The 21,856-nt window shown below is 52.2% G+C and overlaps 3 protein-coding genes across 5 annotated transcripts in view; 2 read left to right on the top strand and 1 right to left on the bottom strand.

Annotated features, from left to right (window-relative positions):
* The window catches only part of SAMD4B (sterile alpha motif domain containing 4B), a 45,733-nt gene extending 41,326 nt beyond the window's left edge, over window positions 1-4,407 (top strand). For both annotated transcript variants that reach the window (XM_021676567.2, XM_021676568.2), the window contains 2 exons: window positions 1,931-2,014; window positions 2,221-4,407. In XM_021676567.2, coding sequence (XP_021532242.2) covers window positions 1,931-2,014; window positions 2,221-2,249 — 113 coding nt within the window. In that variant the 3' untranslated portion in view covers window positions 2,250-4,407. The remainder of the gene's footprint in view (window positions 1-1,930; window positions 2,015-2,220) is intronic.
* Window positions 4,408-4,551: 144 nt separating this feature from the next.
* PAF1 (PAF1 homolog, Paf1/RNA polymerase II complex component) lies at window positions 4,552-10,390 on the bottom strand. Its single transcript, XM_012435773.3, has 14 exons — window positions 10,067-10,390; window positions 9,518-9,547; window positions 9,329-9,421; window positions 8,894-9,015; window positions 8,733-8,799; window positions 8,535-8,636; window positions 8,346-8,451; window positions 8,200-8,268; window positions 8,011-8,114; window positions 7,809-7,925; window positions 7,584-7,712; window positions 5,388-5,493; window positions 5,176-5,266; window positions 4,552-5,097 (listed from the first exon to the last, which is right to left on the bottom strand). The coding sequence occupies exons 1-14, from the start codon at window positions 10,111-10,113 to the stop codon at window positions 4,691-4,693; spliced, it is 1,590 nt and encodes a 529-aa protein (XP_012291196.1). The 5' UTR covers window positions 10,114-10,390; the 3' UTR covers window positions 4,552-4,690.
* A 207-nt stretch (window positions 10,391-10,597) lies between these two features.
* MED29 (mediator complex subunit 29) lies at window positions 10,598-20,118 on the top strand. Of its 2 annotated transcripts, none has more exons than XM_064381330.1 (4): window positions 10,598-10,886; window positions 12,556-12,614; window positions 13,864-13,948; window positions 16,814-20,118. In XM_064381330.1, exons 1-4 carry the CDS (start codon window positions 10,671-10,673, stop codon window positions 17,042-17,044), a joined length of 591 nt encoding a protein of 196 aa, XP_064237400.1. In that variant the 5' UTR covers window positions 10,598-10,670; the 3' UTR covers window positions 17,045-20,118. The 2 variants fall into 2 exon arrangements, with proteins under 2 accessions (XP_064237400.1, XP_012291206.3); XM_012435783.3 differs by having other exon boundaries at window positions 16,744-20,118.
* Window positions 20,119-21,856: the final 1,738 nt, after the last annotated feature.

Here is a 21,856-nt window from a genome sequence, read left to right as displayed (position 1 = left end):
CCTCTCAATCGTCTTCTCTCACCCCTTACACCCATCCCATCCCATGATTCTCACCCTATGTCATAATCTTAGTGTCTGTGTTGGTCTCTGTCATCATCTCTTTCTTTACAGAATCATTGAATACTCAATTTAGAAGGGGTTGAGGGGATGGTACAGTCAAAGTGTGAGATTTCTGTGGAGGGGAGTCCTGCCCATCCACCTACTGGCATTCTTTCAGACGCCAGGTGACCACACAGGAACCAGTGGACTTCACCTCTTAGATGAGGTTCTACACAAACAGTGTTTGAAGTGAGAGGGCTGTTTGACCTCTGCTCACAGACCATCCTAGAGATGGGAGATGAGAAGTTGGGTCAAATTCGGGCGCAGTAACTCACGCCTGTAATCTCAGCACTTTTGGGAGGCTGAGGCAAGTAGAGCGGTTTGAGACCAGCCTGGGCAACATGGCAAAACCCCATCTCTGCAAAAAAAAACAGAAATTATCTGAGCGTGGTGGTGCACACCTGTAGTCCCAGCTACTTCAGAGGCTGAGGCAAGAGGATCGCTTGAGCCCAGGAGGTCAAGGCTGCAGTGAACAGAGATTGTGCCACTGAACCACAGCCCAGGCGACAGTGAGACCCCATCTCAAAATTAAAAGAAGCTGGGCCAAGCGGGCAAAAGGAAGATAGAGATTTGCTAGCCACAGGTCCCTGCCCTGCTCAACAAATGAGGGGTTGACTCCTCCACCCAGTGCTGGGCACTGGGGCTACACAGACAGATAAGGCTGGTCTGGAATGGGCTGACTCTGGAGACAACCTGGATTTGCAGAATTCATGTTATAAACTGCCAGGTCAGTTGGGAGTCTTAATGAGGTTTTGTGGGCAGCCATCTGTTGAGGCCACGGGAACTCATCCATCATGTTCATCCTAGCACAGCGCTTGGCACACAGTAGGCATCTGAAATGATGTTAAACAAGCAGGTGGTTGAACTGCAGGAATGAACAAGAACCATTCTCTTTACCAGTATGCTATGTGCCAGGCTTTCAGACAACTCTCCTGTGCTGTGAATCCTCCCAACTGTTAGAGACAGAAACGTCTTGCCCAAGTTCAAAAAAAATTTTTTTTAAGGAGAGACAATTGGGTGATCTGATACGACATGAGCTCAAGGTTCGGAGGGGATGGTGATGAGAGATGAGGGTGGAGATGGGAGCTGGGTCTTCTAAACCCAGGTAAACAGCTCAGACTTTGTCCTAATGGCAGTGAGGAGTCAGGGAAGGGTTTAAGCAGTGTGGGGTGGGATCGGGTCTGCCTAGGGAGGTGAGTAGTTTCCCAGATGCCAGAATAGGAGGCCCTTTTGCCAAGTGTGGTTTGAGGACAAGTCCCGTGGTTGTCCTGCTTTGCCCCACCTGCCTGGCCTGCCTGGATCAAATCCTGCCCAGAGGAGCAGGTCCAAATGGGGACAGGAAGGGTTTTAATTTAGCTTTTGCACCAAGTACAGAGCAGGTCTTCAGTCAGGGAGCCTCAGGGGGCTGCCCAGTGTCCAGGGCAGATGCCCAGACTGTGCCCAAGGCAGTGTGCAGTCTGTGTCCAAAGTAGTCACAGCAAGCTGTGTGTGGCCTCCAGGAGCTCCTTCAGTTTCACTTCTGCTGTCTGCAAGTCAGGCTTTTTCTGTGTCACCACCAAGCCTCTGCCATTGCCGTTGTCTCCTCTGCCTGCTGTGTGACACACTCACCCTTCTCTCTGTCCACCTCTGCCTCTTCCTTTATCCCCTCCATCTCTCTTTCTCCCCCACTATCTCTCTTTCTGCCCCTCCATCTCTCTCCCTCTCCATCTCTTTCTCTCCCCTCCATCTCTCTTTCTCCCTTCCCATACCAGCATCCTTTGTTATCCCAGCTCTCTTCTTCACCCGAGTCCAGTCTGTCCTCACCACTTCCATTCTCCTCTCTCCCACCCAGACTGCCCGGTCCCTGGGCCTGACCTGGAGATCAATCCCACTCTGGAGTCTCTGTGTCTGAGCATGACAGAACACGCCTTGGGTGGTGAGCATTTCCTCTATCCCTGACCCAGCTCCCACCTACCCAGCATCTCTGCCTCTGAACTGAGCAACTCAGAGTCATCCTGAGGGGTCCCCAGGGAGGCCAGACTCCAGGGAGGGCCTGACCGGGATGACAGGCTACCTGAGTGCCTTTTCTTGGGCCTCCCTCCAGCTCCTGATCTTCCTCCCTTCCTCCCTTTCTTACCACAGATGGGACAGACAAAACCTCCACCATCTGACAGGACCCACAGCCCAGCGCACCCATAGGCTCCCTGGGCGGCGGGCGGGGGCCAACCCCCAACGGGCTTCTCCGCGACAGCGAGAGGGTGGGCTGGCTCAGCTATCTATTCTAATATTTTTCTACTCTCTCACCCTTTTAACTTTTGTTTAACATTGGCACATGCCTTGCTCACTCCCAGGCCCGTCGAGGGATCTCTGCTGAGGCCCGGGGAGTTGGGGGCAGTCAGGATAAAGGAGGCAGGGATTGGCCAGACTGCCTGCCTCTCTCCTTCCCTTCCTCATCCCCACCTGGCCCCATCCCATCCCTGCCTCCTCCAGACCGCTGACCACCTGCCTCTCCCCAAGGGAGCAGACTCCCCAGAGACAGACTGACCACTACCTTGTGGAGCTGCTCAGAAACATTTGACATTTGGGGTGACATGAGCAGGGCAGAGACCTGCCCTCCAGAATGTTATTGAGAGGAGCTGGGGAGAAGGAAAGGGAGCAAGGAGAGGAAGCCCTCTCTTGTCTCCACCTTCTTCCCCTTCACCATTCCCCACATTCTCCCAGGACAGGAGCCACCTTCCTCTCTCACCTCCCCTGGCCCTGTTCACCAGAGGTTCTCTATGATTAATTTCTTAGGCCTATTTAAGATACATATTTATATAGTTCTTAACGGTTTTTCTCTGATCATTCCCTCTCATTTTTAGAATCCCCTGGCTTCTCTCTCAGCCAAGACAGTGGCAGGGGGAGCCTGAACTTCATGAGGGGAGAGGGCAGAGCCCCCTCCTCCAGACCCCCAAGCTCTAACCCGTTTTCCTCCAGCCCTGGCTCCCCAGACGAAGAGGTTGGAGGTGGGCAGCCAAGGTGGCCAGTGAGGTCAGGAAGTCTGTTGCCTTAACGTCCCCTTCCCCATGAATACACACCCTTCTCCACTCCCAGGTCTGGTTGGTGAGACTCGGGAGTCAGGAATTAGGGAAAGGGGATTGTTTGGTTTTTGGGTTTTTCCCCAAGCCCCTCCCTTTTCTTTCAGCCTTTCCTCTTCCCCCATTATGTCATGACCTCACTTAAGTGAAACACTATATCATAACCCAGAGATTCGTCCCAGTCCCAGAGTCTGACAGACCGTCTGGTCCCTATTCCTAATGAGGGGTTGTGTTGGGGCCCAGGTGGAGGGAGGGGATTTGGGGGTTCAGACTGCGGGGAAGCCAGGGTCTCCCTCTTCAACGCCCTCCTCCCTCTCAACCCACCCTCCCCACTGGGACATTCTCAAGCTTTTCACACCGAAAAGGAAAAAAAAAAATGTTATTTTTAGATACATTTTATGAATAACTTTTGTTATGAATATGGCTGGTAACCATTGTGTATGTTATTAAAGATACAAAATGTTGGGAAAAAAACAAAAAAACCAAAAAAAAAAATTTTAAAACCACCACCCTCCCTGCACTATCACCCCATTCCCCAGACCTTCTTGCCCCCTCCCTCCTGGTCTGTGGATCTCCCTCTGCTCTGAGCCCAGGGAGGGGGAAGAAGCCAGGGGGTAGGGTGGCCCTGGGAACCTGCCTCTGGGTCCCCACTTCCTCTCCCAGTGCCGGGCTGGGTGGGGTGTCAGGTTTATTTATGTACCTCTTGCACACTCATCAACCTATGCAAGTCCCCCACCCCGGCCCTCCATGTTTCTGTGCCTTTGCTCATCCCCTCAATCTCCCAGGGCTTCTCCAGTCCCCCTCCCACTAGCTGCAGGAAGTGGGATGGAATCAGCAGGGTGTCCCTCTCATGGGACCCTCCCCCCTCCCCAGCCTGTCCTGTCTTGTTCACTCTCCATCAGGGTGAGCTGACTGTGCCTGGCACTGGGAGGTGGTGAGGGACACCTTCTCACACACACAGGGAGGCAAGAGCTGCCCCCCACCCCACCTGACAGCAGAGTGTGCAGGACGCAGGCGGCCCCACTCTGATGGGCAGGACTGACCCTCTCCCACTCCAGCCTCCTCCCCAGGCCCTACTCCATGATTTCGCCCTCCCTACCCACTTCTGTCCCCAGCCCCACTGGCAGAATCAGCTTTGAGTAACTGTACAGTTTTTCTCGCTGTTGGAGAAGACTTATTTGTTGGAGTTTCACTTGTTTAATGGTCTGGGCTTATTTTGGAAAAAAAAAAAAAAAAAAAAAACGAATTCTGACCTTTGTTGTGCTACATTTTGTGGGAAACCATTGGCCCTGCCTCTGGCCTGTGTTTCTAAGCCTCAAGCTGAGGTCTTTGAGCACCTGGGGGTTAGGGGAGGTGTGCACCGGGCAGAAGGACAAGGTAGGGGAAGGGAGGGAAGTAAAGAGAAATTGGCTTTATTAACAGCAAAGGTTTGGGGGTGGGGGACAAACAAGTGAAAGGCTTACAAACAGACCACTAGAAAAGTGCTTTCCTGCTCGTAATAGTGGTGTCTGAACCAGCCCTGAATGCCCTGGGACTCAGTCACTGTCACTATCAGCTTCACTGGAATCAGAAGCTGCAGCTTCACTGCCATCCTCCTGCGCCGAGTGCTCGCTGCCACTGGGGAAGGGACTGGCGCTGCGGCTGCGGCTCCGCTGGCCACCCCCATCGCTGCCGCTGTCCGAATCATTGTCACTGCCACCTTGGGCCTGTCCTCTGTCCTCATCATCAGAGTCGGCATCATCCTCTGAATCAGCATCACTGCCAAAGATCTCTTCTTTGTCACGGGCAGCCCGGGCCTCATCCTCGCTGCTCTCGTCCTCGCCACTGCCACTCTTGTCACTGGCCTCATCCCTGTCACCTTCCTCTCGTTCACTCTCGCTGCCCGAGCGCTCGTCCTCACTGCCTTCCTTCTCACTGCTGCTCCCCTTCTCCTGCTCCTCATCTGGAAGGGAATGGAGAGAGGTGAGACCCACTTTTCCACCCTCCCAGGGCTCCCAGGGTTTGACCTGTTCAGATTTACCTGAGCCCCCAGCTTCTTTCTCTTCTGTCTCCATCTCCTCTTCCTCTTCCTCCTCCGGTTCGTGGTTTTCTAGCTGGGCCTTACGTGCCTCCTGGAAGCAGCAAGGTTGGAATGAGGGAAAGGAGGGTGTTCTGTTGGGTTTTTCTCCCCCTCCTCACCTACAACCACTGCCCTCCCTGCCATGTATGCCCTGGCCCAGTGGTGCTTGTTACCTGGGCTTCCAGTTCCTTCTCGTTCATGTCCCGATGTTTGACCACAAGCAGGGCGTTGGTGCCTGACTGAACCCCAGCCTTGGCCCGGCGCTTACTAAGGCGGACCCTGCAGGTGAATTTGGGGGAGAGAAGTGGAAGATGCAGTTAAAGACATAACCTCTCACTTCCCTCCGCCACCTCCACTGTGAAGAGTCTGGTCTGACTTAGTTCCCCATCGATACTTGGCTCAGAGCAAATGAGAATAAATACAGATTGAATAAGGGCAACTAAGCTCAAAATAGTGAGGGCAGGAGAGAGGAAGATTGGCTCCCATGGCACCAGTTTGGTTGCCCTACACCCTGTGTGTGGGGGGGGTGTTATATGGTATATTTACGTAAATACAGGCACAGGCCACTTAGGGATACATTCTGGTAATACATCATGTGAACATCATACAATGCACTTGTACAAACATAGTACAACCAACTACATACTGAGGCTATAATGGTGTAGCCTGTTGCCCTAGGCTACAAAGCTGTACAGCATGTGACTGTACTGAATACTGCAGGCAGTTACAACACAATGGTAAGTATTTATGTATCTAAACTTAGAAAAGGAACAGCAAAGGCTGGGCGCGGTGGCTCACGCCTGTAATCCTAGTACTTTGGGAGGCCGAGGTGGGTGGATCACCTGAGGTCAGGAGTTTAAGACCAGCCTGGCCATCATGGTGAAACCCCATCTTTTAAAAGAAAAAAAAAGGACCGGGCCAGGCGCGATGGCTCACGCCTGTAATCCCAGCACTTTGGGAGGCCGAGGCGGGTGGATCACCTGAGGTCAGGAGTTCAAGACCAGCCTGGCCATCATGGTGAAACCCCGTCTCTACTAAAAAATACAAAAAATTAGCTGGGCATGGTGGCGCATGCCTGTAATCCCAGCTACTCAGGAGGCTGAGGCAGGAGAATTGCCTGAACCCAGGAGGTGGAGGTTGCAGTGAGCTGAGATCGCGCCGTTGCAGTGAGCTGAGATCGCGCCATTGCACTCCAGCCTGGGTAACAAGCGAAACTCTGTCTCCAAAAAAAATGAAAAAGAAAAGGTACAGTAAAGATATGCTATTCTATCTTAAGTGATCACCCATAAGCAGTCCGTTGTTGACAGAAACATGCAGTGCATGACTGTATATGTGAATTAGTTACCAGCACTCTGAGAAACCAAGAAATGTCAAATCATCTGGATTTGGGTCTTTTGGAAAGTAGGTCCCACAGCATAGCCACAGTAGGCTGGAAGTGAATAATGCTCTCCATGGTTGCCCAGAGCTCCAGGTCTCCAGGTCACTCAGACTCTACCAGGCCACTGCTCTTTTACATTTCCTGCCTGGCCTGTGGGATCAGAACCTGTGATCTCTGCTTTAAACAGAAACTCAAGCCTTCCCAACTCTAAACCAGAGGCATTGGCACAGCAGTAAACTTTCAGCCATCAGGGAAGTTTTGGGGTCACATTTTTGAACATGGGTATTAAGCATTTCATTTAAAACATTCATGCTGATTTTATGTATCACTCCATACTTTGGCAATGTTTACTTTCATGTGAAGTCTGTTACTAATAACTGAGAAATCTGGCCCTCTACCCTACAAAAGCTCTAAATGTCTCCTGCATTAAGATTTTCTTTCTGGCCAGGTGCAGTGGCTCACTTTTTTTTTTTTTTCCAACATAAGCCTTTTTAATTTGAAGTGCAGACTTAATCCTCACATGTTAGAAAACCCCATCTTTTTTATCCCTAAGTTCTTTATCAAACCTTTGTATTAGAGATATAAATAAGTCTCATACAAAATCTCATTCAACATGGTAAAACCCCATCTCTACTAAAAATGCAAAAAAAATTAGCTGCCATGCTGGCACACGCCTGTGATCCCAGCTACTCAGGAGGCTGAGGCAGAATCACTTGAACCAAGGCGGCAGAGGTTGCAGTGAGCTGAGATCGTGCCACTGCACTCCAGCCTGGGTGACACAGTGAGACTCTGTCTCAAAAAAAAAAATTTCTTTCTGGTTTCTCCCATTAGAACCTAGTCCAGCACATGTGCCCGACCAGACATCTGCTGCTCGTTTATCAATGCATACAACAAATTCTTAGGTACAAATGACCTCCAAGGTGGCTCTTGCATGCCCGAGGGTCTTAAGAAGCACAGATCTAGGCTAATCAGACAGGAGTGTGCCGAGTACCTGGTTTCCAACTCATTGTAGTAAACCCCGTCACCCTCTCGGAAAATGAAGAAGTAGTTTTCCTCATAGCCCTTGCTAGCTTTGTTCTTCACGTTCCAGTTGTACTCCCGGGCAATTTTGTAGTCATACCTGAGGATGAAGGCACAGGTTCAGCCCCATTTCCTCCCTATGAGGGAGAAAAGGGGACACTTCTCAATCCCCAAAACTTAACCCCAGTCCACGCACACATCATCTGGTGCATAGTCCATCTCCTCCTCCTGGTCACGCTTTCGTTTCTTCAGCGTCTCTTCTACAGGCAGGAAATAGGCCACAAACTGGTTCCCTTCCTCATCCATCATGCCCCTGGTTGGGGAAAAAGGAGTGGCAATGAAGTGTGAGGACAAAAGGCAGCAAGGAGCAGGCTAAGGTGGGCAGCAGGACTACCTACCTAATCATGGCCTGAGACATCATCTCCAACGCAGCTGCGCCACTTGTGTCTTTGGGGGCTGGGTCTGAGTCAAAGATTACCTGAGCACATGGATTGATCCACATCTAGGAAGATGGTAGGCACTGGGGTTAGATGGGAACAGGCACAAATGGGAGGCTATCCCTTTCTACCTCCCACCTTGGGCCTGACCTTAAAGTCTGGGAAGACAGGCATGACCTCCACCGGTGTGACTCTGGGTTTGCTATAATGCTGGGAGATCTGGTGGGGCAAAAACAGGCTGAGGAAGAGCTCTGCAGCCACACCCTTGCCTCTCCCCATCCCAGTCCCTCAATTACTGATTTCTGGGCATCCTCAAAAGTCTTCTCAATGGCTGTGATCTGGCTATCCCTGTCTTTGTATATTTCTTCCTCGGTAAACTGCTGCTTCACGGAAACCCCAATCCTAGAAGTGAAGAAAAAGGTGTTTAGTGGCCACTGGACACACCTGATATCTCCACCTTCCCCCTCTTCCTATTTGCAACTTACTTGACCTCAGGCTTCTCGTTGGAGATGCCATAACGGTTGAACTCAGTGGAAATGTACTCTGTCTTTCGCATCCATGGCACCACCTTCGCGTGCTGCTGGGATCTGGGGTAGGAAATCAGGTACCTCAGGACCCCACCGCCCTCCTGCTTGTAGGGCCCACCTGAACCAGTCACCAATACCCATTTGGCACCCACTTACCTTTTGGAGCTGGTAGGGGCCTGAATCTCCTCTTCCAAAAGTTTCTCATCAGCTGGATCTAGAAGAACTAGAGGAGAGCGAGGGGGCAGGAGGACCATGAGGGAGGCCCAGGCCTGGGCCTTTGCTGACCTACAGCAGACCCTCCCTGTTTCCCCACACACCATTGGGGTCGATGCGGTAGGTGTCAGGATTGATGAGATCAATGGTGACCCCCAGGTCTGGCTCAGTCAGGAGATCATGTTTGTGCTGTTTCTCCAAGGAAGTGGCTTTGTACTGGACGAACCTGGGTGGGGAAACACCTATTGTGATGTCTGGATTCCAGCTTCAGTCCTCACAGCCCTGCTTCCCAGAGGCGAAACTTCTCTGGGGAGGAACTCAGAATCAAGTGTCCCCCATGGCGGAGTGTGAAAGCTGGCTCCCCAGTGGGAAGGGACTTGGACACTGCTTGCTCCATTCATTAATAAACATTGAGCAGCTACTACTATGTGCTAGGTGGGTACTGTGCGAGGCCCTGAGCAGACAGCAGCCAACAAGACAAGCAGTCCCCGCCTCCAAGGAACTGATACCTGAGTAGTATTCCCATTCCTTAGTCTCACCTGTTCTGGTCGAAGGGGTAGGTGATGAACTTGGGATCGAAGGGGATATCAGGGAGGCTATTGCAGTACTTGACTCGGCAGACCACTCCAGACCTAGGAACACAGTGGCTCAAAATGGGCCCCCGCTGCCCCGCCTCTGCTCCCAGCCCTACTGCCCCACCGCTCCTGGGAAAGCACAGTGGGGCTCACCTCTCAGGCAGAGTCCGGTGGGAATTGGGCCTAGTAGAGAAGAAAGAAACAGCGATAGGTGGAGACGACGGGATTGACAGGAGAATGAAAAAGGCTTCTCCAACCTTTCAAAAGGTAGGAAAGGTGACAAATGCTCGTTTGTTTTGGTGGTGGGGGTGGCCAAATGCTTTAATGGAAGGAGACAAATGTTCAATTTCTTTAGGAAGAAGTGCACCCAAAAGCTTTAATGAACAAGGCCAAGTGCTCAATCCCTTTTGCAGGGGATGGCTTCAAGTGTTTTCATAAAGAATCATGTACTCAATCGTCTTTGGAAGAGGGATCTTCAAACACTTGACTGGAGGAATCCCTTCTAGAGGTCTCCAAGAGCTTAATCCCTGAATTGCACGGCAGGGGAGGAGGGCAACACCTGCGTCTCAGAAGAAACCCGCCCCCTTCGTCAAAGGTGAGCGCTCCGTGACGTCACGGGCAGACCTGGGGGCTGGTGACGTTCAGCAGAAACCCTCTCCCGATCCCCCGCCTTAATGAAAGAAGAGAGACCGTGGCGCCTACCTGTGGCCATCCTCCCGCTGGGCCTGGGTCTGGATGGTGGGCGCCATAGCGACGAGGCGACGGCAGCCCGGACGGGGTCCTAGCGGGGCCGAAGCGGGACGCGGAGGGGCGTGCCGACTTCAGGGGACGCCTGATCCAAGGCAGGCCCGGGTTGGCGCTGCTCTCCGCGGAAAGTGGGTTGAGATGAGGTGGGCGGGCGAGAAGAGCTCCAGCGAGACTCGGGTGAACACGCAGGCAGCACCGGGGACGGACTCGAAGCTGCTGTTCCAATCAGCTGCCGCCAAGACGCTGAGGACCCGACGGGTCTCCTCAGGCTGCAACGCCTGCGGGAAAATGAAGTCCGGATTGGAACCACACGTCGATTGGCCAGCGTCTGGGTGAAGGGCGGAGCGAGGGAGAGACATGCTTCTGTGATTGGTAGACAGATCTCTCCGTCTGAACCTCGGATTTGAGAATGACGGAACGTGAGGGCAACTCCTCCCTTCCATTGGCTGAATTGCCTGAGAGGCGGGACTATCTAGCAAACGGGGACTAGAGATGGGGATGTTGAAAAGCAACCGGGAGAGACACACTTGTGACGCACTTCCGGCGGTCCGTCAAGAAGATGGCTGCATCCCAGCAGCAAGCTTCAGCGGCTTCCTCAGCTGCTAGTGTATCGGGTCCCAGTTCGGCTGGCGGCCCGGGTCCCCAGCAGCAGCCGCAACCGCCAGCACAACTGGTGGGCTCTGCCCAGAGCGGCCTCCTGCAGCAACAGCAACAGGACTTCGATCCTGTGCAGCGTTATAAGATGCTCATCCCGCAGCTGAAGGAGAGTCTACAGGTGATTGGCCGGAAGCAGCGAAAAACAAACGGGATTTGGTAGTCTAACTTCAGAGGGGCGGGCCAAGGGCCAGGTCAGTAGGAGAGAGCGCTAAGCTGAAAGAGGAGTAGTACCTGCTATATTGGCCTGGCGCAGTGCCGCACGCCTGTGTTCCCAGCACTTTTGGAGGCTGAGGCGGGTGGATCACTTGAGGTCAGGAATTCAAGACCAGCCTGGTGAAACCCCGTATCTACCAAAAATACAAAAATTACTCGGGCATAGTGGCGCTCGCCTGTAATCCCAGCTACTCTGGAATCTGAGGAAGGAGAATTGCTTGAACCCAGGAGGCGGTGGTTGCAGTGAGCCGAGATCGCGCCATTGCACTCCAGCCTGGGCAACACAGCGAGAATCCCATCTCAAAAAAGCAAGAACAAAAAAAACTCTTGTTTTTTTGTTTGTTTGTTTTTGAGACGGAGTCTCACTCTGCCACTGAAGCTGGCCTCCGACTCCCGGGTTCAAGCGATTCGCCTGCCTCAGCCTCCCGAGTAGCTGGGACCACAGGCGTGTGCCACCACTCCCGGCTAGTTTTTGTATTTTTTTTGTTTTTTTTTTTGAGACGGAGTTTCGCTCTTGTTACCCAGGCTGGAGTGCAATGGCGCGATCTCGGCTCACCGCAACCTCCGCCTCCTGGGTTCAGGCAATTCTCCTGCCTCAGCCTCCTGAGTAGCTAGGATTACAAGCACGCGCCACCATGCCCAGCTAATTTTTTGTATTTTTAGTAGAGACGGGGTTTCACCATGTTGACCAGGATGGTCTCGATCTCTTGACCTCGTGATCCACCCGCCTCGGCCTCCCAAAGTGCTGGGATTACAGGCGTGAGCCACCGCGCCCTCCCAATTTTTGTATTTTTAGTAGAGACGGGGTTTCACTATGTTGGCCAGGCTGGTCTCGAACTCCTGACCTTGTGATCCGCCCACCTCGGCCTCCCAAAGCGCTGAGATTACAAGCGTGAGCCACCTCGCCCGGCTCTATTTATTTATTTATTTATTTATTTTTGAGACAGAGTCTCGCTCTCTCACCTAGACTGGAGTGCAGTAGCATGATCTTCGGCTTGCTGCAAACTCCACCTCCCAGGTCCAAGCGATTCTCCTGTCTCAGCCTCTCAAGTAGCTGGGATTACAGGGGGCACACCACCACGAATTCTTGACCTCGTGATCCACCCACCTCAGCCTCCCAAAGTGCTGGGATTACAGGCGTGAGCCACCCCGCCCGGCCAAAACCTGTTTTATGTGAGACCTAAGTGAAGCTCGGCAGAAATGGCATCAGCGCTGATGTTGAGGCTGGGATTGGCTGGAGCTTGAGTGAAGGGTTGTTTAAAGGAGAAACTGGGCTCTGGTCATTAAAGGCTGAAGAGAGGACTGGCTTATACAGAGATTCTGCCCTTGATTGCTAGATGAGGGAGGATCCTTAGGTTATTGTCAAGAAGCTCAGGTGAGGACAGGCCTCTGGGAAGATGGAGTGGTGACAGCTATAGGAATGGAAATGAGTATTACTTTGGAAAGTCAGGAGAGAAGGTGCCAGGCAAAATGATGGCCTGAGATTGAGTGATCTTAAGGAACAGTGTAGATCTGCCAAAGATATTCCCTTTTGTTTTTCTACCTCCCACATATTTCGTTTTTGTTTTGACTAGACCTTGATGAAGGTTGCAGCCCAAAATTTGATTCAGAACACTAACATCGACAATGGACAGTGAGTACAGCCCCTTTCCCCAGGATATTCTATTTTCACTCCAGTCTTTGAAATTCATCTTTCCTTCTCCCTGCTGCCTGCCTACCTCACCTCCTATAATTTTTTTTTTTTGAGACAGGGTCTCCCTCTGTCACCCAGGCTGGAATACCGTGGCATGATCTTGGCTCATTGCAGCCTTGAACTTCTGAGCTCAGGTGATCCTCTTGCCTCAGCCTCCCAAGTAGCCAGGACTACAGGCATGAGCCAATCATACGTGGCTAATTTGTAAAAAAATTTTTTATAGAGACAAGGTCTTGCTATGTTGCCCAGGCTGGTCTCAAACTCCTGGCCTCACATAATCCTCTCAGCCTCATGAATCACTCCTCCTATATTCTTTTTTTTTTTTGAGACAGAGTCTCACTCTTTTGCCCAGGCTGGGGTATAGTGGCGCAATCTCGGCTCACCACAACCTCCACCTCCCAGGTTCAAGCGATTCTTTTGCCTCAGCCTCCCGAGTAGCTGGGACTAGAGGCGTGTGCCACCATGTCTGACTAATTTTTTTGTATTTTTAGTAGAAACAGGGTTTCACCATGTTGGCCAGGCTGGTATCGAACTCCTGACCTCATGATCCACCCGCCTTGGCCTCCCAAGTGTTGGGATTACAGGTGTGAGCCACCAGGTCCGGCCTATATTCTTTCTTTATTTTATTTTTGTTGTTGTTTTTTTTAGAGACAGGGTTTTACCATGTTGCCCACGCTGGTCTCAAACTCCTGGGTTCAAACCAGTCCTTCCACCTTGGCCTCCCAGAGTACTGGGGTGACAGGCATGAGCCATCACCCCCAGACTTTTCCTTTTCTTTCTTTTTTTTTTTTTTGAGATGAAATCTTGCTCTGTCACCTGGGCTGGAGTGCAGTGGTGCAATCTTGGCTCACTACAACCTCCACCTCCCGGGTTCAAGCAATTCTCCTGCCTCAGCCTCCCAAGTAGCTGGGACTACAGGTGCTTGCCACCACGCCTGGCTAATTTTTGTATTTTTAGTAGAGACAGGGTTTCACCATGTTGGCCAGGCTGGTCTCGAACTCCTGACCTCAGGTGGTCCACCACGCCCAACCTCCTTTTCTTTTTTTTTTTTAACCCTTCTGTTTTCAGCCACTACTTCAGATCTTCTGGGCCCGTACCTAGTTTCCTGATGGACACTGGGTTGGGTAGATACTGGTGTCCCAGAGATTAGAAATCAATTCTTCAGACATCCTTTTTTCCTGGTCTGTAGAAAGAGCAGTGACGGACCCATACAGCGCTTTGACAAGTGCCTGGAGGAGTTCTACGCACTCTGTGACCAGCTGGAGCTCTGCCTGGTAAGAGGCCTCCTGGACACTGGGTAACCACAGCTCTATCCCATTCTCCGGGGTCTTCAGAAACCCTCATTCAATCAGTCAGCTCACACTCAACTGGGGACCTTCTGTGGGCCAGACCTGTGCTTCCACCAACGCTGGGGACACAGGGTTGCTCTGATCTGTGCCCTCACAGAGCTTTCAATTGCATGGAATAACAAACATACCCCTAAACAGGGACAGCTCAGAGTGGTCAGTGCTGTGATGGGAGAAGCCTAGGCCAGAGTGCTTAGGGTTATGATTGGGGAGGCACAGGCACAGGGATCAGGGCTGGGTTGGGGGAATCTCAGCTGTGGAAGCCCAGGGTGGGATAGGGAGAGAGTGGCTTAGGGAAGGCTACTACTAGAGCACATGTGAGCAAGTCTGGGACAAAGAAGGGAGGAGGGGCAGGAGTTGAGAGGAGGGCAAGTGACTAAGAATACAGACGCTGCTGTCAGATGTACCATCAATCTCTACCTCCTTAGGAAAGGGTTCCTCCTTAGGGAAATGGAGTTTCCAGGAAAACTCACATTATGCATATAAACTACTTAACATAATACTAGGCATGTGTCACCCAGGCTGGAGTGCAGTGGCACAATCTCGGCTCACTGCAACCTCCTCCTCCTGGTTTCAAGCAATTCTGATGCCTCAGCCTCCCAAGTAGCTGGGACTACAGGTGCACACCACCACGCCTGGCCAGCTTTTGTATTTTTAGTAGAGATAGGATTTCACCATGTTGACCAGGATGGTCTTGATCTCTTGACCTTGTGATCCACCCGCCTTGGCCTCTCAAAGTGCTGGGATTACAGGCTTGAGCCACCGCACCCGGCCTTTTTTTATATTTTTAATAGAGACAGGGTTTCACGGTTTTGGCCAAGCTGGTCTTGAACTCCTGACCTTGTGATCCACCCACCTCAGCCTCCCAAAGTGCTGGAATTACAGGTGTGTGCCAACGCACCTGGCGTTCTATCTGCTTTTTAGGAATATGCCTCTGACTGGCAAACGAGGGGTGGGTTCAAGGGGCTGAGACTAGAGGCAGGAGCCCAAGGAGGCAACCATGGCAGAATCCAAGTACACCTGGACTAGGCTGCACCAGGGCGGGGCCGTGAGAAAATGTGGAAGACCGGTGGGAACTTGAGAGGTTTGTGTGCAGGGCTTTGTATTTGGGCCACAGGACTGGTGTGCTGGAAGGAGAGAGAGTTTCTAGGATGAGGCTCAGTTCTCTGGTTTAGAATGGAGGGCTGTCCCTGAAACAGGGACCTAGGAGGAGCAGTTTTGGGGAGTATAAGCGCCCTAGGAATGTTGGGGGAGGTGGCAACAATATGGGCGCCGTCAGTGCAGAGGTGGAAACTGAGTGGTGTGTGTGAGTGTGACAGCCCTGGGAGGTCTTGAACAGTGAGACGACAGGGCTGGGAATGGCTGTGCGCATGTCTTAGGTAGTGTGAGAAGCACCTAGAGTTGACCAGGTGTGGTGGCTCACACCTGTAATCCCAGCACTGTGGGAGGCCGAGTTGGGCAGATCATGAGGTCAGCAGTTCTAGACCAGCCTGACCAACATGGTGAAATCCCATCTCTACTAAAAATACAAAATTTAGCCGGGCGTGGTGGCGCACGCCTATAGTCCCAGCTACTTGGGAAGCTGAGGCAAAAGAATTGCTTGAACCCGGGAAGCGGAGGTTGCGGTGAGCCAAGATTGTGCCACTGCACTGCTGCCTGGGCAACAGAGTGAAGCTCCTTCTCAAAAAAAATAAAAAATGGGCCGGGCGCGGTGGCTCACGCCTGTAATCACAGCACTTTGGGAGGCCGAGGCGGGTGGATCACGAGGTCAAGAGATCGAGACCATCCTGGTCAACATGGTGAAACCCCGTCTCTACTAAAAATACAAAAAATTAGCTGGGCATGGTGGTGCGTGCCTGTAATCCCAGCTACTTAGGAGGCTGAGGCAGGAGAAATGCCTGAACCCAGGAGGTGGAGGTTGCGGTGAGCCGAGATCGCGCCATTGCACTCCAGCCTGGGTAACAAGAGCGAAACTCCGTCTCAAAAATAAAATAAAATAAAATAAAAAAATAAAAAATAAATAAAAAATAAAAAATAAGGCGTAATCCCAGTACTTTGGGAAGCCGAGGCAGGTGGATCATGAGGTCAAAAGATCAAGAACATCCTGGCCAATATGGTGAAACCCTGTCTCTACTAAAAAATACAAAAAATTAGCTGGGCATGGTGGAGCACACCTGTAGTCCCAGCTACTTGCGAAGCTGAGGCAGGAGGATCGCTTGAACCCAGGAGGCGGAGGTTGCAGTGAGCTGAACTCATGCCACTGCACTCCAGCCTGGTGACAGAGCAAGACTCCGTCTCAAAAAATAAAAAGTAGAGCAGCTAGAGAAGCAGGCAGAAAACAGGGACAAGTGCCATCCAAGATGCCACTGCCAACACCAGGCCTGGGGCAGGGGCAGGAACAGTGATAGTAGCTAACATTTCTTGGCACTTTAAATGGTGTGCCAGGACCTGGGCCTGGGTGTCACACACCTGGTCTAACTGTTCTCACCTTATGAGGTAGGAAGAGGTGGTTATTAAACCCATTTTCCAAAGGAGGAAACTGAAGCTCAGAGAAGAGCAGCCGCATGCCCAAGGTTCCCCAGCAAGTGATTGGCAGGGCCAGGCTCTGACTCCCAGACCTGGGAAATCCAGAGGCCAAACCAACAACCCCCAGCTAGCCCTTGGGGTGGGGTAGAATGACCTGGGGTGGATCTGATGCTGCCCCCTTACCTGCCTGTCCACAGCGCCTGGCACATGAGTGCCTGTCACAGAGTTGCGACAGTGCCAAGCACTCTCCGACACTGGTGCCCACAGCCACCAAGCCCGACGCAGTGCAGCCTGACAGCCTGCCCTACCCACAATACCTGGCGGTCATCAAAGCCCAGATTACCTGTGCCAAGGACATTCACACCGCCCTGCTGGACTGTGCCAACAAGGTCACGGGCAAGACGCCTGCACCACCTGCTGGCCCTGGGGGCACCCTGTGAAGTCGGGGGCAGGGAGTGGGGCAGGCAGTGGTTGGTGGGTGGTGTGCAAAGGGAATGAAGTGGCCTAGGCCTAAACCCAGCAGCCTCCTCTGACTCTTCTTCCTGTCTGAGCACTGCGGCTGGAGCCAGCAGGGGGCAGCAGAGGCCGACAGGGAGCTCGCAGCCCGGGCCCTTGCCTCCCCAGCCCTTCTTCCTGCTCCCCCTCCTAGCCTCAGGTAGACTTTGGACTGTGTGTGTTGATGACCTCTCTGTTCCAGGGGCCCTCTCCCAACCTAGGCTGGGTGTGGAGCCCTGGCTGTCCCCTCTCTCTCAGTCCTTCTGTCTCCAGCTGGGAGGTGGGCTCTGTGTCTCTTCCTCTATCTCTATTACAGTTGTCTGTCTCAGCCTGTCTCTTTTTGTCCTTGTGTCTCTGCTCTGGCTAATGTGTCTCTGCCCCTGTGGTCCTATGTCTCTCTCTCTCTCTGACCTCTCTCTCTTAGTCCTCTTTAGCTGTCTTCTATCCTAGCTCCTAACTGGGACTGTGTCTATGCAGGAGGCCAGCACTCTTATCTGGGACTAAGGGAAGGGACTTCATTTCCAGGGGCCACAGCCAAGCCCAGAGTCCCCCAGAGGCTCCCATGTCAGCCCAGACCCCAGGGTCCTTGGCCTGTGAAAGGAGCAGTGGAGGGGCCCAGGCTCTGAGCTCCATGGGTCTGAGCAGGGTGCAACTCAGGCCTCCACCCTCACCCAAGCCTGCGTCAGCGGAACTCAAGTGTGGGGCGTTGTGCAATCTGTGACAAGGCTGGCCCAGCTGGATGCCTGGGTCCCAGTATTTTTAGCCCTAAAGGAGAAGTGAAAAGGCCCCAGCCAGGATGAATCATCAGTCCTGGGGAAGAACCCAGGTGCCTGAGCCCCAGCTCCGGGAAGCAGGCCCTGGGGAGGGGGCTTCAAGGAGGGAGTGCCCCACGAGACTCCCTGCTTCTCTGGGAGCTTCAGGAAGCTCAGCCTTGGCTTCAGGCCTGAGCAAGTGCAGGGCGGAGTTACCAGCCCAGGCTCAGATGTTGGGGTGTGAAAGGCTCTAGTGACTCAGCCTGGTTGGAGAACTGCCCCACCCAATACCTTCTGTGCCATGGTTCCCACATTGCCACCCAGTGGCCTCCTGTCCTGGACCCCATCTCTGCAAGGAAACCCCAGGACCATGGAAACCTCTGTGATTCACGCTGAGCCCAAGTCCCCACTGGGGAAACAGAAATGGCCAGCTGCATGTGTCCCAGGAAACTCCTCCCCTTGTTCTTCCTGAAGTGCCTGGGCATGTAGGGCAGGAGGAAGGCTGAAGCACTGTCCCTAGGAGGAATTTCTCCTCCAGGGAAGCCTCAGTTTTGCCCATTTATCTCACTGAATCAGTTTTCTACCCAGTCCCCAGATGTAGGATAATCTCCCTTATCTAAAGTCAACTGATACAGACTTCAATCACATCTACAGAACACTTCCATAGCTACAGCCGAGATGAGTGTTTGATTGACTGACTGGGAATGTAGCCCGCCCAAGTTGACACATGAAACTGACCAACCAGGCTGTGTGTGGTGGCTCACTGTAATCCCAGCACTTTGGAAGGCCAAGGCGGGTGGATCACCTCAGGTCAGGAGTTCAAGACCAGCCTGGCCAACATGGTGAAACCCCGTCTCTACTAAAAATACAAAAGATTAGCGCAACTGTAATCCCAGCGACTCAGGAGGCTGAGGCAGGAGAATCGCTTGAACCCGGGAGGCAGAAGTTGTGAGCCAAGACTGTGCCATTGCACTCCAGCCTTGGGCAACAGAGTAAGACTCAGTCTCAAAAAAAAAAAACTGACCATCTAGTCCTTGACATTTGGGCACCATCACACATCTCCTTAACCACACTTCATCTCCAAATAAGCAGGATAACATAGTCATAGCCCTGCCCAACGTGACATAGTTATCTTCAATACAGCTGAAAACCACTAACCCTCACCCAAGCAGAGCCCACCAGCAGTGGTAGAGACATGTCTGTCCATGAACACACGCACACAGGAAGACTGAGGGACTGCCGGCCCTCACAGGTGGTCAACATCACACACATGGGGGGCCTGAGAGCCCAGCACCCATGATACAGGGCCTACCAGTGCTGAAAACCACACCCAGGGAAGCCACAGAGACGCAGAGTGGGTGGTCAGGTGATGGATGCACATTTACCAGGGACACAGCGAAAGATGGGCACCAGGAAGTTGCAGTCACTCAGCAAACACTGGGTATCTTTTGCCCGAGCCCTGTATTCCTGGAGCTGATATTCTAGTGAGAGACAGTACATGTGATAAAACATATCAGGGGGGAGAAATTAAAGCTGAAAAGTGAGATCAGAAGTGGAGATGCTGGGGCCAGGCTCAGTGGCCCAGGCCTGTAATCCCATCACTTTGGGAGGCGCAGGCAGGTGGTGTCTTGAGCCCAGGAATTCAAGACCAGTCCGGGCAACCTAGCAAAAGCCCATATCTGCAAAAAATACAAAACTTAGCCAGGGGTGGTGGTGCGTTCCCAGATTCCCACGTACTCGGGGACTGAGGTGGGAGGATCCCTTGAGCTTGAGAGGTCTAGGCTGCAGTGAGCTGTGGTCACACCACTGCACTCCAGCTTGGTTGATGGAGAGCCTGCTTTTATTGTGTTTTTGAGACAAGTTTCGCTCTGTCACCAGGCTAGAGTGCAGTGGTACAATCTAAACTCACTGCAACCTCCACCTCCTGGGTTCAAGCGATTCTGCCTCAGCCTCCCAAGTAGCTGGGATTACAGACGCGCGACCACACCCCACTAATTTTTGTATTTTTAGTAGAGATAGGGTTTCACCATGTTGGCCAGGATGGTCTTGCTCTCCTGACCTCATGATCCACCCACCTCGGCCTCCCAAAGTGCTGGGATTACAGGCTTGAGCCACTGCGCTGGCCAGATGGAGACCCTGTTTTTAAAAAAAGAAGTGGAGGTGTTTACACAAGCAAAATACTCATTTTTTTCAGTGTAATTGAAGATCAAAAAATGGAGATGCATAATTTAAAAATGATAGCAAATCTAACGCATGAAATGTAACATCTGCATATGGAGAATTGTGTTACTTATTAACATTAAAAGTTTGAGAACTTACATTGGATTCTGGTTTCATGAACATTCATTTATTATGGTCTATATATGTTCCATGTATTTATTATTAAACAGATGAAAGGGTTTTCTTATTTATTTTTGAGACGAGTCTCACTCTGTTGCCCAGGCTGCAATGCAATGGCATGATCTCAGCTCATTGCAACCTCCACCTCCTGGGTTCAAGCAGTTCTCCTGCCTCAGCCTCCTGAGTAGCTGGGATTACAGGTGTGCATTTACCACACTCTACTAATTTTTTTTTTTTTTTTTTTTTTTTTTTTTGAGACGGAGTTTCGCTCTCGTTACCCAGGCTGGACTGCAATGGCGCGATCTCGGCTCACCGCAACCTCCGCCTCCTGGGTTCAGGCAATTCTCCTGCCTCAGCTTCCTGAGTAGCTGGGATTACAGGCACGCGCCACCATGCCCAGCTAATTTTTTTGTATTAGTAGAGACGGGGTTTCACCATGTTGACCAGGATGGTCTCGATCTCTTGACCTCGTGATCCACCCGCCTCGGCCTCCCAAAGTGCTGGGATTACAGGCTTGAGCCACCGCGCCCGGCCTCTACTAATTTTTGTATTTTTAGTAGAGACAGGGTTTCACCATGTTGGCCAGGCTGGTCTTGAACTCCTGACCTCAAGTGATCTGCCCATCTCAGCCTCCCAAAGTGCTGGGATTACAGGCAAAAGCCACTGCGCCCCACCTTTTGTGTTTTTAATCCTTGTCAAGGAAGCCCTCACTGAGAAGATGATTTTATTTTATTTTATTTATTTATTTTTATTTTTGAGATGGAGTTTCGCTCTTATTACCCAGGCTGGAGTGCAATGGCGCGATCTCGGCTCACCGCAACCTTTGCCTCCTGGGTTCAAGCAATTCTCCTGCCTCAGCCTCCCGAGTAGCTGGGACTACAGGCTGCGCCACCATGCCTGGCTAATTTTTGTGTTTTTAGTAGAGACGGGGTTTCACCATGTTGACCAGGATGGTCTTGATCTCTTGACCTAGTGATCCACTCACCTCGGCCTCCCGAAGTGCTGGGATTATAGGCGTGAGCCACCATGCCTGGCCGAGAAGGTGATTTTACAGCAGCTCCAAAGGAGAAGAATAAGCTCGGGGACATCCACACATCCAGGCAAGAGTGCTCCAGACAGAGGGAACTGCACGTGCCAAGGCCCTGGGACAGGAATGTGCTGGGCTTTATGGAACACATAAAAAGGAGGCTTGGGCACAATGGGGGAGCAGGGATAGGAGAGGAAATCCAGACAGGTCACAGAGGGCCTTGGTGAGGACTTGGCTTTGCTAGATTACTAAACCCAGAGGGAGATTACACAGTCTGGTGCACACTGCAGGCTCCATGGAGGGGGTGGATGTGAGGTGCACAGCCACCACAAATCAGACCGTGGGGACTCCAGCAACACAGCATGCCTGCCCCCCTGCAGAGCTAACCTACCATCCTACAACCGTGGTGCCCCCAGGAACCCCATCCCACTGACAGTCCCATAAACAAATACTCTCATGGAGCAACCTAGCTGTATGAACACAAAACCCTCTAAACCACCACTTAACCCGATAAGCTATCTCTCACCCCATCGCAGACTTTGCCCATCACGGGCTGACTCAGCCCTGTCCTTAGCCCAGCACTATCAGAAGCAGCCTCAGCGGCACTGCCCCAGCTTCTCAGGTGCTCGCATCTGCATGTCTGCTCTGCCCACGGAGGCGGACACAAGAACCAGTGACATAAAGGGGGAGCTCACC

The sequence above is a fragment of the Aotus nancymaae genome, unplaced genomic scaffold, assembly GCF_030222135.1.
Source record: "Aotus nancymaae isolate 86718 unplaced genomic scaffold, 86718_ANA_hifiasm-v0.15.2.pri h1tg000028l, whole genome shotgun sequence".
Taxonomy (NCBI): Eukaryota; Metazoa; Chordata; class Mammalia; order Primates; family Aotidae; genus Aotus; species Aotus nancymaae.
Note: the sequence above shows the minus strand (reverse complement) of the source record. Positions and strands in the feature narration are given on the sequence as shown.